Source organism: Pseudorca crassidens, chromosome 11, assembly GCF_039906515.1.
Source record: "Pseudorca crassidens isolate mPseCra1 chromosome 11, mPseCra1.hap1, whole genome shotgun sequence".
Classification (NCBI taxonomy): Eukaryota; Metazoa; Chordata; class Mammalia; order Artiodactyla; family Delphinidae; genus Pseudorca; species Pseudorca crassidens.
In genome coordinates this window covers 105,620,813-105,636,388 of record NC_090306.1, presented here as the reverse complement: position 1 = coordinate 105,636,388, position 15,576 = coordinate 105,620,813, and the positions used below count along the sequence as shown (strand labels likewise).

The 15,576-nt window shown below is 56.0% G+C and overlaps 1 protein-coding gene across 3 annotated transcripts in view; it reads left to right on the top strand.

Moving 5' to 3' along the window:
- The window catches only part of MLC1 (modulator of VRAC current 1), a 63,502-nt gene that overhangs the window by 7,904 nt on the left and 40,022 nt on the right, over window positions 1–15,576 (top strand). Inside the window, exons 6-12 of one of the 3 annotated variants that reach the window (XM_067698452.1) lie at window positions 1,938–2,036; window positions 2,406–2,477; window positions 3,313–3,429; window positions 5,372–5,428; window positions 6,062–6,184; window positions 10,325–10,474; window positions 11,988–13,344. In XM_067698452.1, the coding sequence (XP_067554553.1) occupies window positions 1,938–2,036; window positions 2,406–2,477; window positions 3,313–3,429; window positions 5,372–5,428; window positions 6,062–6,184; window positions 10,325–10,474; window positions 11,988–12,062 (693 nt within the window). In that variant the 3' untranslated portion in view covers window positions 12,063–13,344. Of the gene's footprint in view, window positions 1–1,937; window positions 2,037–2,405; window positions 2,478–3,312; window positions 3,430–5,371; window positions 5,429–6,061; window positions 6,185–10,324; window positions 10,475–11,987; window positions 13,345–14,722; window positions 14,873–15,576 lie in introns of those variants that run through there. The other 2 variants (XM_067698451.1, XM_067698449.1) reach the window with 2 other exon arrangements.

The window sequence follows — 15,576 nt, the reverse complement described above, 5'->3', positions numbered from 1 at the left end:
AAAGAGTTTCCAATAAGTTTTTTTTTTTTAATTTAATTTTGGCTGCTTTGGGTCTTTGTTGCTACTCGTGGGCTTCTCATTGCAGTGGCTTCTCTTGCTGTGGAGCACGGGCTGTAGGCGCGCAGGCTTCAGTAGTTGTGGCACGTGGGCTTCAGTAGTTGTGGCTCGTGGGCTTAGTTGCTCTGCGGCATGTGGGATCTTCCTGGACCAGGGATCGAACCTGTGTCCCCTGCATTGGCAGGTGGATTCTTAACCACTGCGCCACCAGGGAAGTCCCCTTTGTCCGGTTTTAGAACCAGGGTTATACTGGTCTCATAAAATGAACGAGGCAGCTCTCACCTCTCTTTTGTTTTTTGTAAAACCTTGATATGATAAGAAGTCGCTGCTTCTAGAAAGTATGGTAGAGCTCACCTGTACAATCCTCTCCATCCGGGGCTGTTGGTGAGGGGTGGTCTTTCCTTATTAGTGTTAAAGTTTTCTGTCTCTTCTTGTGTCAAATTTTGGGTTTTATATTTTTATCAAAAGTTTATCTATATCGTGCAGGTTTTCAAAATTATTAGTTTATAGTCGTTCATCTTGCTCACCGTTTTTAATTCAAGCCAAATATTTTAGTTATTTCTCCTTTTCATTCTGAAATGTAATTTATATCTCTATCGTATCTCTTAGTAGTCTTTTCGAAGAACTGGCTTTGCTCTGTTAACCTCACTTTGTATTTCTGGTTGTCAGTCTCTGCCTAGAACCCTGATGAAACAGACGTGTGGAATTATCTTAAAAGGTCACCCATTTATTATTGGTTTCTAATATCACTACATTAGGGTCAGAATGTACAACCTATAATGTACTGATTGTTCAGAATTTACCAGGGTTTGTTTTGTTGCCTAATAGATGGTCAATTTTTGTTAGTGTTACACAAATGCTACAAAAGAATGAAAATTCTATGTTTTATTTTGCATGTACAATTCTGTAGATCCAACTTATTAGTTGCATTTGTTTTTAAATGTAGAATTTTAAAAAAATCATCATTGAAGGTATAGTGAGGCCAAGAGATCAGGAGACGACTGCCACTGCAAAGACAGTTTATCACAGATCCCAAGAGGAGGGGGCCCCAGGGCCGGTCAGGAGGCAGGGAGAGGGGACACGTGGGCAGGAGCCTTCACTGGGTTTCTGCAGGGGGAGATGTGAGGCAGGGTGAGCAGGCTCAGACCTGCCAGCGTGAATAATCTCGGTGGGCTCAGGGCGGAGGGGCTGCCCAGGTGATTGGGGCAGGTGGCGGGAGAGGCCCATAGAGGCTCTCGATTGGTTGGTTTTATTTTATTTTATTATTTTTTTGGCCGCGCTGCCTGGGATCTTAGTTTCGCGCCCAAGGATTGAACCTGGCCACGGAAGTGAAAGTGCTGAGTCCTAACCACTGGACTGCCAGGAGATTCCCGATTGGTTGGTTTTATATCACACAGTTAAATCAACTTTGTTGGTGTATTGTCCTGTGGATTTAAACACAGGCATGGATTTCTGTAACTGCCAACAGTCAGGACGTGCATCAGCTCCGTAACCCCCAACCCCCTGGTGTTTTCTCTTTGGGACAATTATGCACAGAGCTGCTATAAACGTGGGCAGGTTTTGGTGTGAACGTAAGTTTTCATCCCTTTAGAGTAAATACCCAGGAGAGACCAAACACCAAGGAAGGTTGAGATCAGGGCAGACTACAACCCGAGGGCCAAATCCAGCCCTTGAGCCAACAATAATTTAAAATCAAAAACCCACCAACCAACAAACAAAAAGACATATGTGAGTCAGATCTGTGTGCCTGGCATCTGGCTCTGGACAGAAAAGTTGCCGAGACTTTGAAGAGGCGTCTAAGCCCCTTCGTGGACTGTCCACGTTTACGGGATGAAAGTGAAGAAGCCGGTTTTACAGACGCATGTGTTCTCCTTTGGCAGATCAATTTCAATCTGATTCTGCTGCTTCTGCTGGAGCTTTTCATGGCAGCCACGGTGATCATCTCTGCGCGGTCCAGCGAGGCGCACTGCAAGCAGAAGGTTGGTCCAGCCTGAGGCACGGCTGCACCGCAGACCCGGCTGCGGAGCGAGGGGCCAACGGCCCCAGGGAGGCAAACCTGGGGATGCAGCACCATCTCCTCCGTAGCCTGATCCTGACCAAGTAACACCACCCCCACCCCCCAGTAGTGTTACACGCAGAGACCAAGTCCGCCTAGAGTATCACCTTGTAAACTAGGACTTCAGCAATCAAACACATTTTCACATGCAACGAGAAGGTCCGTGTTTGAGCTTTTGCGCCGAAGCCTGGAGATCCAGGAGCGTCTTCCAGATGCTCACGTTTCAGACCATCACCCGAGCGACGGCCTGGACGGACGGCCACCCCAGTGATGAGGTTTTGTTTCTTTTCAGGGCTCCATCTCGGAGAGCACCAACATTCTGTATGAAGTGACATTTCCTGCTCGGGTCCTGAAATCCTATTCCGTAAGAAAAGCTTTTCTTTCTCCTTATTTTATTTCATTGTGGGGGGAGTACTAGATAAATATGGTGTAGGCGTGTCCCTGGTACATAAACTGTCCTGGTTGACAGTACACCCCCTTTTACTCTCAATGTGTCCATAAATTATATGTTAATTGTGTTTTCACTCATTTACGTCCTCTCCAGAATCTTTTAGTCTACTCGTTCTATTACTGAAAGATCTGTTAAAAACCTCCCAATCTGTGGGCATTATCAATTTGTCTTTGTAATTCTGTAGCTTTTCACCATAGAGTTTTGGAGCCTGGGTTTTTAGGTACACGAAAGTTTAGAATTCCTTCCTTCCTTCATTTTTTTTTTTTTTTTAATCATTACGAGCAGCTCTCTATAGTAGTGGCTTTTGCCATAGAACATATATTGTTAACTACGTCAGTTACCTCTCGGTTAATATTTTCCCTGTGTGTCTTCCCCTCTTCTTCCAGCTCTTCCTGTCCTTACATCTGGGCAGTTTCTGTACAGAGTGTTGGTGCCGTTTGAATTGAGCTGGTTCACTCAGAGCGCAATTCCTGACACTTTCATATTTATTTCTCCATCTTTTTGTTTCCTATTTTCTATGCCTTTTCCCACCTTCCTTTGAATTGGCAGGAGCTTCTTCCTTCCCTTTCCCACGAATTTGGGTTGGAAATATGCGTTTTCGATATCCCGTTGGAGGTTATCCTCAGTGTCTCAGCACGGGGTGCCCTGATGCTCTGCCCTGAACTCACAGGACCCCCTGCACCCCCGCCCCCTTCCAGGGACCCCGGGGAGCCTGCCCGTTCCCCTGGGTGACACTCTCTGCCCCCAGGTCATCGAGGTGATCGCCGGTGTCTCCGCCATCCTTGGAGGGGTCATCGCTCTGAATGTGGATGACGCCATCTCAGGCCCGCACCTTTCGGTGACGTTCTTTTGGATCTTAGTGGCCGTGAGTACACCCTGGGTGGCCCTCGTCAGTGTGGCCGGCCTTTGAGCTCGGTTTTGGGGCAGTCAGGCTGGAAAGCAGCGGGAGGAGGGGTGGGGGTGGGGAGTGGGCGCTGGTGGGCCGAGCAAGATGCTTCCCAGGTCCTCGTGGGCCCCAGACCAGGGCGATTTGGGAACCGAGGATTAAATGAGTCGGGATGTTAGCTGGTATTATTATTATTATTATTTTAAACTGGCTTGAGGATACCAGTACCTCATACAGATGTATTTTTGTAATCATGATACTGTTTACTCCCTCAGATTAGCTATTATTTTTTTTAAATATAAATTTATTTATTTATTTTTGGCTGTGTTGCTGCGCGCAGGCTTTCTCTAGTTGCAGCGAGCAGGGGCTTCTCTTTCATTGCGGTGCGCGTGCTTCTCATTGTGGTGGCTTCTCTTGCTGCGGAGCACGGCCTCTAAGTGCGGGCTTCAGTAGTTGTGGCTCACGGGCTCTAGAGCGCAGGCTCAGTAGTTGTGGCGCACGGGCCTAGTTGCTCCGTGGCACGTGGGATCTTCCCGGACCAGGGCTCGAACCCGTGTCCCCTGCATTGGCAGGCGGATTCTTATCCACTGCGGCACCGGGGACGCGGTAGCTGCTATTAGTATTTTATATTTTTTGCATTAGTTTCCCTGAAAAGTACTTGTTTCATTATTTTATAACATATAACATTCATATTGTTTTATAATACGTTTTAAAACGTAATACATTTATATTATCTTACATTGAATACGACTACCGTAAATGCCTAGCCCCGCACCTGGTGCTTGGTAAGTGCTTACTGACTACACGGTCACTGTTCTAAACGTGGGCCTTTCATCCTTGTATAAGTAAGTCCGAGTTGACTTACGTAATTTAATGTTGTTTAGCGTTTAGCTGAAATGCGGCCCGGGGAACACACGGCCCCCAGGCTTTGGCCCCCCTTGGCTGTGCTGCCGGCTGGGTGTGGGCCACACATCCGCTTGGAGCAGCTGCGATGGGCCCCTGCACACCCGAGTTTCCACATGTCACGTGATGCCCCCAAACCACAGGCTCCTGTGCTTGGTGCTCCCACACCAAGGGCCTGGGCATTTCCTTTTCCTCTGTGGGCGTGTGGATGGGTAACTGGGGCCCGGACACACCTGGGCCCAGCAGGCTGTGCTGGGCTGGGGCGGCGGACCCCTGGGCACCTGGACCCCCGGCTGGGGGGCAGATGGATGGCAGGGGGCTGGGCCCAGCACTCAGCAACCTCGAGGAAGCCCTGTGCTCCCCTGAGCTTCCCTCTGCCCGAATCGTGTAGAACTAAATCAAGCTCCTTAAAATAAGTGGGAAAAGGCATTTATTGATTACAAAGGGACAGGAATGCTGGTCCAACGGAGGAGCCCCCAGTGGTCAAACATGGTGGGCAGGGGCGCGGTGTCTCCAGGGGCCCTGAGTCTGATAGCCCAGCCGAGCCCGCCAGCGGCCAGCTGGCGCTCCCTCCAGAAATGCGGCATCGTGAAGGTGGCACCGCTGAGCGTGAGCTGAGCCCTCCCCGTCAATGAGGCCAGCGAACTGACAAGAAACATGAAGCGTGATCATCGACTGGGTCCTGAGCTGGGAACAGACCCAGCTGGACCAGGACATCGTCGGGACAATTGCAAGTTGGAACACAGACCCTGCCTCGGACAAAGCTGCTGAGTCTGTGTCACGTTTCCCCGGTGCGGTGCTGAATCGAGACGGAGCAGTAGACACGCACACGAGCATCTGGGGGCGGTGCCGCACCTGAGAGAGCAGGTGTGTGGGTTCCAGGCTGCTCTGCCTCTCTTGCACGGATCCCCGGCTCTCCTGGCGACCAGGATGGCCCGAATCAGAACGGGAGAGTACACGTTTGGGATCTGACTTGCTGGGCTCTCATCTCTGAAGCCTTTCTTTTTCCTTTTCTTAGTGTTTTCCAAGTGCCATTGCCAGTCATGTGACGGCAGAGTGTCCCAGCAGATCTCTGGTAGGTGGAGCCCGGCCGGGTTCCAGGCACCCGCGGAGCGACCTGCCGGGCTGGGCGGGGTCGGGGCGAGCATCTGAGGGGCGTCTGCAGGCTGCGGGCTTGAGGGGGCCTTGCGACTGTCCGAGGGCGGGGCTGTCTGTGGAAGTAAGCAGAAACGGCCCATTTGGCATAAGAGTCGGGAGAGATTCCTGGGACTCAGCAGAGGCGGCGCCCTGTCCGGCTGTGCATGTCGGACAGTGACAGTCGCTAAACCGGCCCAAGTGAGCTTCCGAGCTGGTGCTGAGCTCAGCCGACACCTGGGCCTGCGTGGCCTCTGGGCCAGCCATGGCTCTCCGAGGCGGGAGGGCCTTGGGAGGTCGCAGGAGCAGGTCAGAGGGCACTGGGAGGAGGCCATCAATTCCTAAGTGCTATGTTATCAACAGAGCGAATTGCGCCTAAGTTGAGAAAACTCGCGCGACACGTGGTGAGCTTTGAGTTAACGGGCAGACGGAGCACAGAAACTCAGCAGGTGCCCCAGGCTGGACGCAGACACACGCCGCTCGTAACTCCCGCTGTGTGATTGCCGGGCGGCACCCTCTGTCCAGGCAGTGGCTCCCAGACCCCGACCTCCCACTCTTGTCTGCTTCCCGCCAGGTGGAGGTGCTGATAGCCATCTGCAGCCTCGCGGCCCCGCTGCTGTTCACGGCCTCGGGGTACCTGTCCTTCAGCGTAATGAGAATCATGGATGTCTTTAAAGATTACCCGCCAGCCTTCAAGGTGGGTGTTCTTTTATTTTATTTTGAACTCTATAGAAACACGATGCCGCTGAGCAGCGCTGAGCCGCTGCCCACGTCGGGGCAGATGGCCGGAGCTGGCTTTGCGCACGGCCTGACGCGCATGGAGCTGGTTCTGCTAATTTGCTTTTCTCCGTGCACTGTGAGGCGTCTGTGCACCCTTCTCTGATGCCCGTTCTGCCCGGCACCGCTCAGCTGCTTCTGTTCTTCTCCTCTGGGCTGCTCTGCCCTGGGCACCCCCCAGACACCCCTCTTCACAGGCGCCTTACATTTTCTCGGCCCTGTTCCCATCCACTTGCATTTAAGAGTCACCGTTTGTCCAGTTTCATGAGAGACCCCATTGGTTCCTGGGTAAACTGAGGAGAGTGAGAGCCTCCCCTCTACGGGGGCTTCTCGGGGGTCCAGCGTCCTCCCCGCAGGCTCCGGCTCCGGGTGAGGTTAGTTTCAGTATAGACAGTGTTTGCCCCCAAATGTTTATCATGAGAAATTTCAAACATGTGGCAGAGTTGAAAGGTTAATGCAGTAAACACTGAGATTCCCTGGAGGTTTACGTGTGTGTCCGTGTGCGTGTTTATGCTGACGGGTGGGTGGAGCACACACATGGCCATCGTTTTCCAGAGGCATCTGAAAGCGAGTGGCAGAGGTTTGAGGTGACCCTTCGCCCTTAGATGCTCTGGCATCTCAACAGTAAGGACAGTCTCCTGCACAGCTGAGGTGGCTGACGTGCTAGGTGACAGCACATTGTCCCCTCAGACCATCCCGAGAAGATGCTTCGTGGGCTCAGGTTCTCAGAGCTATGAGGGTCGCTCAGTCTCTTTGGATCCGGGACAGTTCCCACTTCTCCCCCAGGACACTGACCTTTCGGAGTCCAGGCCAGTTGTCCGGGAGATGGTCCCACCTGTGGATCTGTTTGCAGTGGCGTCAGCGGGAGCGAGTCCAGGTGCACTGGTGTTGCCATCCTGGCCGGCTTGCTGTGGCTGCCAGGGTGCCTCTTGGAGGGCAGGCGATCCCTCGCAGGACGGAAGCGCCTGTGGGCAGCACTGAGGGCTGCTCGCGGCCTGGGCCGCAGGGGAGGCCAGGGCGCTCACACCTGCGCCTGCCCGAGAACCCCACGGAGGACGTGTGTGCGTCGTTGTCGGCAGAGCGCTGCATTCTTTGTTCTTTGACGCTCAGGGCGACCCACCCCTCGGCTCCCAGATGCCAGCACGTCCTCCTCTCCCGTCAGACGCTTGAGATGGCCCAGGCTCACCTGGTCCTGGTCCTGCCGTGTCTCGCCCTCGCCCCTGGAGGGGGGCCGTGTACCCATTCCTGTGGGGGCATCGTTGCTCCTGAGCCCTGTCAGTGGACGGAGCTGAGAAATGTATGCCCACTTAAAGATCCCTGACGTATATTGCTATTTCCAATTCAAATTTTACGTTCTAGGGTTTTTTCCCCCTTAACCTCTGTTATTTTATATTTGCATCATTTTTCTCTTAGTCCCAAAATCCTGGTAACATTGAATATAGTTACTGCTTAAATTTGCCTGACGACTCACACGTGTTCACAATTACAGGACGCATTCTCGACCAGCAGCGCACCTGCTGGGTGAGGGACGGCTCGCTGTACGCGGAGGTACGGTCATGTGCTCTGCGAAGGCACCCCCTTCTGTGAGCGGTCCTGCTACACAGTCAAGTTTGATGGTTTCTCTCTGTATTCAGTTTTAGGCTCTGATGCTTTTTCCCTCTTAATAGTATTTTTGAATATATAAAACTTTCACATGGTTCAAGCCAAACCATCTGAAAGGCAAATTCAGGGGAGTTGTGGTCCCATCCACGGCTTCCCCGATTCCTTCTACAGGTAACCTACAGTGCATATTATTATTTTCCTTCTTTCCTACAAAACAGGTCACTCTAACCACGCTTCTACACCTCACCTTTTTCTTTTTTTAACTTAATTTCTCCTGGGGGCTCCCGTTTTCCCTCCCACCAACGGTATGAGAGCACCTGCTTCCGCGTAGCTGGGGAGGGTCGCCACGCTGGGCTTTGTAACACAGGTGAGAGACAGAGCCTCGGGTGGGGCCGTTACGTGCATCTCTCTGAAAATGAGTGACCTCTTGTGTGCCTGCAGTGCTGCATTTCCCCAGTAACCTCCGTCCGTGTCTCTTGACCATTTCCTAGTGGGCTTTGAGAACGCTGCTAACGCAGGGAGCCCAGTCCTCCGTCAGACGCAGAAGATGCAAGCGGCAGCCTCAGCTTGGCAGCCGTTTTCACTGCTTGCTGTGATTTTTGTCATGTGGAAACTTTGTTGTCGTCGTCGTTGTTTTTTTTTTTTGTGTGTGGTACGCGGGCCTCTCACTGCTGTGGCCTCTCCCGTTGCGGAGCACAGGCTCCGGACGCGCAGGCTCAGCGGCCATGGCTCACGGGCCCAGCCACTCCGCGGCATGTGGGATCCTCCCAGACCGGGGCACGAACCCGTGTCCCCTGCATCGGCAGGCGGACTCTCAACCACTGCGCCACCAGGGAAGCCCTGTTGTTGTTTTTACGTAGTTAAATTTGTCAATATTTTCCTTTATTGCTTCTAGATTTTAAGTCACAATTAGAAAGGCTCGTACTTGTGTTTCCGCGGGAGTTTAGTCTGGAGTGCCGCACAAGGAGTGGGCCCCATCGGACTTTCCTCAAATGGCTCATGGTTCAATACTGTTTATTGAAAAGCCCACCTCTTCCTCAGTCGTCTGAGACTCTGCCTTTATCACGCACGGAGCTTCGGTCTGTTTGCGTCCGTTTCTGCCCTGACTGTCCCCCCTCGGCCGGTCTGTGCCGCCAGGTGCACCCCGGAGGTTTGCACCAGGCATCGCGACCTGGCCTGCTCGATGCCTCGCGGCCAGCGGCCCTGCGTTTCGGGGCTGACTCACTTCTGTCGCTTGCTAGTTCTTCTTTATGAATGCTATTTATTTATTTATTCATCCATTTATTTATTTATGGCTGCGTTGGGTCCTCGCTGTTGCACGTGGGCTTTCTCTAGCTGTGGTGAGTGGGGGCTACTCTTCATTGCAGTGCGCGGGCTTCTCATTGCCTCATTGCGGCGGCTTCTCTTGCTGTGGAGCACAGGCTCTAGGCACGCAGAGCTTCAGTAGTTGCGGCACGTGGGCTCAGTAGTTGTGGCTTGCAGGCTCTAGAGCGCAGGCTCAGTGGTTGTGGCACACAGGCTTAGTTGCTCCACAGCATGTGGGATCTTCTCGGACCAGGACTCGAACCCATGTCCCCTGTGTTGGCAGGCGGATTCTTAACCACTGCCACCAGGGAAGTCCCTCTATGAATTTTAGAATCACCCTGCCTGGCTCTAGATAGCCAGCCCAATGTTGCATTTTTTAAAAAACTGGACTCATGGTTAAATGTGCATATAAACTTCAGAGCTGTTGAGTCTTTTTGGTTTTTTTCTAAGTGACATTTTCTGGGCTCTTCTTTGTCTTAACGTCGCGTTGTTTTGTATTTCTGAGGCTGGAAGGACACCCCTGCAGTGTGGGGAGGGGCCAGTGCTCTGTGGTTGTCCTTGCAGCCACTGGGGCTCCCTCTAGTCCTGGGCAGACCCCTCCTCACCAGCAGCCAGTGCCGCACCCTCCAGCCTCGAGACGGATCTGTCGACCGTGCCTGTGTCCCGCCGCCCCGGACCCTGCCCCTGTCTCTCGTCCGGCTCGGGGCCTCCACAGCAGACCTCCGCCCCATCTGGGCACCCTCGGCGAGGCCACGGGTGGTTTCAGTGGCTCCGCTGTGGACACGAGTGGTTGTTGGGAGGCCTGGACGACTTGACCCGGGCAGCGGCACCATCACCGTGTCGCCCCACGAGGCGGGTCATCTTTGTGTCCCTCTGTTAAACCCAGAGCAGAAGTGATTTCCTCAACTCTCTCTCACTGAGACAGAATGTTCCTGCTCAGGCTGGTGACGTAACAGGGCACAGTGGAGTGAGAGCCTGAAACCGCTCCACACAGACTGCGGCAGGGCTCACGGTCTGTGCTTCGGGGCCACGGCCTGGGAAGCCTGTGCGCTGCCTCCCTGGGCAGTGGGCCCACGCGGTGGGGCCCTGGGGGCGGCTGAGAGCCAGGAGGAGAGGCCCCGGGCTGCTCACCGCCTGTCTCCACCCCCGGCAGTCCTACGACGCGCTTCTGTTGCTGCTGATGCTGGAGCTGCTGCTGCAGGCGGGCCTCAACACGGCCACGGTCATCCAGTGCGTGCGCTTCAAGGCGGGCGCATCCTGGGACGCCGCACAGACCGGCCCGCAGGGACGCCCGGCGGGAGAGGTGAGTGGCCTCCGAGCGAGCGTGGCTCCCTGTCCCGTCCCGTCCCGTCCCATCCCAGTGGGGCTGTCTTCCCAGGGCCCTGGGCAAAGCGACGCCCACCTGCGCTGACTTCTTTCAAGACCTGTTGGGTCACTTCGTATTTTTTAAAATGCCCCAGAAAAATCTTGGAAAGGTACAATACGTTATACGCTTTTGAAGCCAGCCAGGCCAACACAAATCCATTTCTGGAAAGGTGTTATGGACTGAATGCTTCCAGTTCTACTCTTACAAATGTAGAAGAGAACTTGGCAGACATCTGCACGGATCACAGAGCTTTCCCTCCTGCGGCTCGTCAGGGTGCCCACTACAGACGTGGCAGCAGCGACCCCTGGCCGGCGGGCTCTGAGGGTCACGCCAGCCCCTCGGCCAGGCTCGAGGCCGCTGCACTTGCCCCAGGCCCTGCCTCTTGTCCCCACGGCTGAAAGGCTCCTCCCCGTGAGCTGCCCACTGTGGTGCTTTTCCCGGGCAAACCTGCCCACTGTCCTCCAGGTGCTCCGTGTACCTGGGAGGCTGCTGCAGGGCCCTCCCTGCAGGCGCTCCTCCCGCCCAGCCACCACCCGGGCCCGCCCCGTCTCACGTCCTGCTCTGCTGCTCTCCGGCAACACGTCCAGCGCGGCCAGCCTCCCGCCTTCGTCACCCTGTCGCCCCACGAGGCTTCTCCCGCCCTTCCCGGGGGACGCACTCCGGCGTCCGTCGTTGGCCCTTCCTCAGCCACCCTACCTGCCCCACCTCTCCCTTCGTTGCACTTCTCATATGGCGTCGTTTGGTTGTTGTTTTTACCCGGTTGTGGTCAGTCCCCAGCGGGGTTGGCTTTGTCCCTGGGTCCCACGTGAGGTCCCCCTGGTTCTGCGTCAGGACGCCAAGGTGCAGTGTCAGGCCAATGAATCCTCCCCCCATGTTCCAGAACTGCCAGTTCTGGGGGCGCAGGGGGTGCTGAACCGGGCAGCTGTCCTCCCTGTTTGGTGACCGTTGCCTCAAGCGTCCTCCCTCCTCTGTTGTCATGCCCCTGGAGATGCCTTCACAGCCTCCGGGGCCAGGTCAAGACCGCTTCTCTGTGGAGTGTCCAGCCTCTGCCCCCAGGAAGAGCTTGGAGGGACTTACCCCTGCACCCTGGTGTGTATCATTCCACAGTCAGCAGTATTTACTGAGCACCTACTGAATGCAGACGCTGCTCTGCCAGGTGCTGGGATGCAGACCCACAGGAAGAGGCCTCACGAGGCAGGGGCAGGTTCCACCCGAGCCCCCGGCTCCCCGGCTGTTGGGAGGATGCCCACTCACGGCAGCCTCCCACCCCCCATCCAGAGCCCACCCCGCAGCCCAGGCCCCGCCCCTGCGGAGGACATGTGCTCTGGGTCGTGGCCGGAGGTGCCGGGGCTCTGGACAGCAGAGTAGTGAGAGGGAACTGAGTCTCCTTCCTGCTTCCTGCCGCGTGGGTGGCCCGGGACAAATAACTCTTTGCCTGTCTCAGTCACAGGTGGCCAGAAGCCCCCTGAAGGAGTTTGACAAGGAGAAAGCGTGGAGAGCCGTCATGGTGCAAATGGCCCAGTGACTGCGCACCCCTCTTGTTAACTTAACGCACAGACTCTAGTCGTCCCCGAGCCGCGACCTTCCAACTCGCCCCTCCCCTTTCGTAGGGCAGGCTGGGCTGCAACGTGGAGTTTTCATTTCTTACGGTAGTTTAATTTTGAAATAGGCAAACGTTGACTATTTTGCGCCGACTGGGGGGGTTGGAATCAGTTCAGTGCTCCGGAGGTGGCCTAACCACAGGAGCAGTGGCACGGGGCCCCCAGGTAAGGGAGGGGCCCACGCTAGAGCTGAATTCTCCAGGCGCTGACATTTGGGCAACCACGGGTCTCTGGGTTCCCGGTCCGACCAGTGACCGGCTGCCGGTGTCTGCTCCTCCAAACCTCGCCCCGCCTCCCTGCCCTGCTTTTGTAGAGCACCTACTGTCCGCAGCCAGCACACACACCTCGCTAAGCCATGCGTGGATCTCACCCATTTCGGCCCTTCTCTTCTTGGGGGCCCCGCCCGCTGACTGAGCATGGATTCCTTGACGAGGGCAGAGCTGCTTCCGCCCTGTCTCGAGAGCCCGTGGGGCTACTTCCCCCAGAACCAGGGGTGCAGGGCAGCCCCCACCCCCAATGTGCAGCCTTCCCCACGTGAAACCCACCTGCCTGCGTTTCTGCTCTCTCTATACTTAAACCCAGTCTTTCCGGAAGGGACCCCGTTCAGTGGCTCTGGTCCATGCACGGGTGTCCTACACGGCCAGTGGAGACCCAGCTCAGCAGCGGTCAGCCTGCACCCGTCCTGAGCCCTCTGTCAACAACACTGGGGCCAACCCCCTCCACTGTGGCAGCTCAGTGTTCTCTGGGGTAAGGCCCTTGTCCAAGGCTCTGAAAACTGACAGCTCACATCTCCACGTCTCGGTGGCCTCCGTGTCCCGGGCGGGCCAGGAAGACGAATGCCTTGCTCAGGCCCCCAGACAAGCACGGGGGCAGCAAGGTGGCTCTCACCTGCACACAAGCAGCCCCCACCCAGCCACAGCCCACGGGGCCCCCTCCCCTTCCTGCAGCTCCCCAGCCTGGACGGGAGCCAAGGGGACAGTGCAGGTGTGGCTGATGTCTCCTGGGGGTCCAGAAAGTCTGAGTCTTAGAGCTGGAATGAGGTGCCTGGGGGCTTAACACAGGCCTGCACTTTCTTATTTCAGAGAGAGCTTGAAAAATCCACACAAATGGGGTTTTAAAAGTGTATAGTCCTGTCTCTGTCAATTTACATTTTTGTGTGACATAGTTTAATACCGCCTGAGCAATAAATGCTAACATGTCAACGTGGCCCAGGTGCCTGTTTAACTCTGGGTCTCTGGGTATTTGAAACAACTGAGAGGTAAAGCATAGGAGGGGGACGGGGGCGAGGGCCACCTTTTAATTTATTCATGATTTATGTTGCCCTGAGCCAGTCTGCAGTGGGATCTGGTGGAGACGGGAAAGGCACTGGGGCCCACCCAGGGGAATGCCCACCACCCCTCATTGAGTGGGCGCAGAACCTCACTTTCGGGTTATCTTGGGTAGTTAGATGCAAAATAAAGATTTTTAAACCAAATAAAGACGACATGTAGATTTGGGAAAGTTACCAGGAGGAAAGGCACTGATGGGGTGGGCGGGTCTTGCCTACTCACCCCTCCCTCCGCAAAGATGCTGGACCAGAGACGCAGGATATCTGGGTGGGCTGGGACACTGGCCGATGCTGGGAACCCCCGGGGCGGCGGGTCAGGCCCCACAAGTGACCCTGGGGACACCAGAGCACACTCCCTGGTGGGCTGGGGGCGTTCTGCTGGGGGACATCGGATGTTAGGTGCAGAGGGAGGCCCGAGGTGTGGACCAGAAAGAGGCCCGAGGGTCCCAGGACACAGCCTGCCCTGGACAGCCCGGCTGGTTCCGCAGGGGCGGGGGCCCGGGTGTGGCCCTCGGGTCTTTATGACCTGGGGGGCTCTGACTGCCAGGGCGGGTCTGTGTGACTCTGACACCCGGAGCAGGGCGGGACCGCGTGATCCCAGGCGGGGCGCGCGCCACTCGCTGGCCCTCCTCCCCGCGGACACCATGCCCGGCCCCCGGCGCCCCGGCCCCCGCGCGGGCCGTGGCCGCGCCTCGGACTGCAGCCCCTGCCGGGGGCCCCGCCTGGATGCCCCCGACCGCGGCCTGTGGGACCCCACGGCCCCCGCGCGCTGTCGTCCCCGGAGCCGCACTCTGAGCCGTCCCCGGAGCCGCACTCCGAGCCACTCCCGCAGCCGCTCCCGCCGCCCCCTGCCGCCCGCGCGCCCGCGCAACCCCACGCCCCGCTCCGGCCGCCGCCGAGCCGCGCTCCCCGGGCCCCGCTGCCGGCGCCCCGGTGCTGCTGCACAATGCGCCGCGCGGCCCGGGCCCGTCACCCCGGGCAACCGGAGGACGCGGGACGGCGCGACGCGGGGCGAGGGCACGGGCCCCCTCCCGGGTGAGCACGGGGCCAACCGCCCTCCGCCCCTCCGCCCCTCCGCCCCTGGGATTCTAGACCACCCCCGCGGAGTCCCGGACCTACCCTTCCTTCGGAGCTCCTGACCGCCCCCTACTCCAGACCTGCCCAGCCCTACACCTCTGGACCCCGCCTTCGGCCCCCCCACCCCGACCCTAGCCTGCGCCCCCCAACCCCAGACTTCCCCCTCCACCTCCGCCCTGCTCTTGCCCCTCTGAGTTCCCTGCTTCTAGCAGCACTGATACCCCCTTGCAGGGGTCCAGGCAGTGGAAGGGAGGAAAGTTGAGGTGCCCGAGGCCGAGGCCGGAATGGAACCGTCTGCGTCATCGGAAGCGGAGCGGAGAGGAGAATCTAGTCAGTATTGTCCTGAGCCCGCCGCCCTGGGTTTCCTGAAAGGGACCGCCAAGCTCAGGCTCGGGGAGGGGGCATCCGTCTGTTCTGTTGATCTGTCTGCCCGTCCTTATTCCGAAGTGCCTGCTTTAATTCCAGGAGCCTCGTAATGTCTTAGTATTTATCTGACTTTGTTCTTCAAGATGCGCTCAGGTTTTCTTGGACTTTTGCATTTTTAGAATCGATTGTTAATATAAGCCCCCCCCAACACACACACACACACACACACACACACACACACACACACACACACACGAGTCCTGCCGGAATTTTGTGATTCCATTGAATGTGTAGATCAATTGGGGTGAGAATTAACATCTTAATATCCAGACTTCTGACCATGAACATTAGCTCTTTCATTCTTGTCAGTAAGGTTCCCACTTTTAGTTACAGGTGTGCAAGACCTTTTGTTAGAATCACTCCCAGATAATCCATGCTTAATACTGCTGTAGGTGGCATTTTTGAGTTTCATTTTCTGATTGTCTCTAGCGTATAGAAATACAGTTGAATTCATTTTCCTGGCTTGGAAATAGAAATAATTAGATTTATTACATACACAATCATCACCTGCAGATCTTTTCAGTCTTAATACCTCTTATTTCCTTTTCTTGCATTATTGCATGGGCTAGCACTTTTGAGTATAATGTTGAATAGATATGATATAGTGG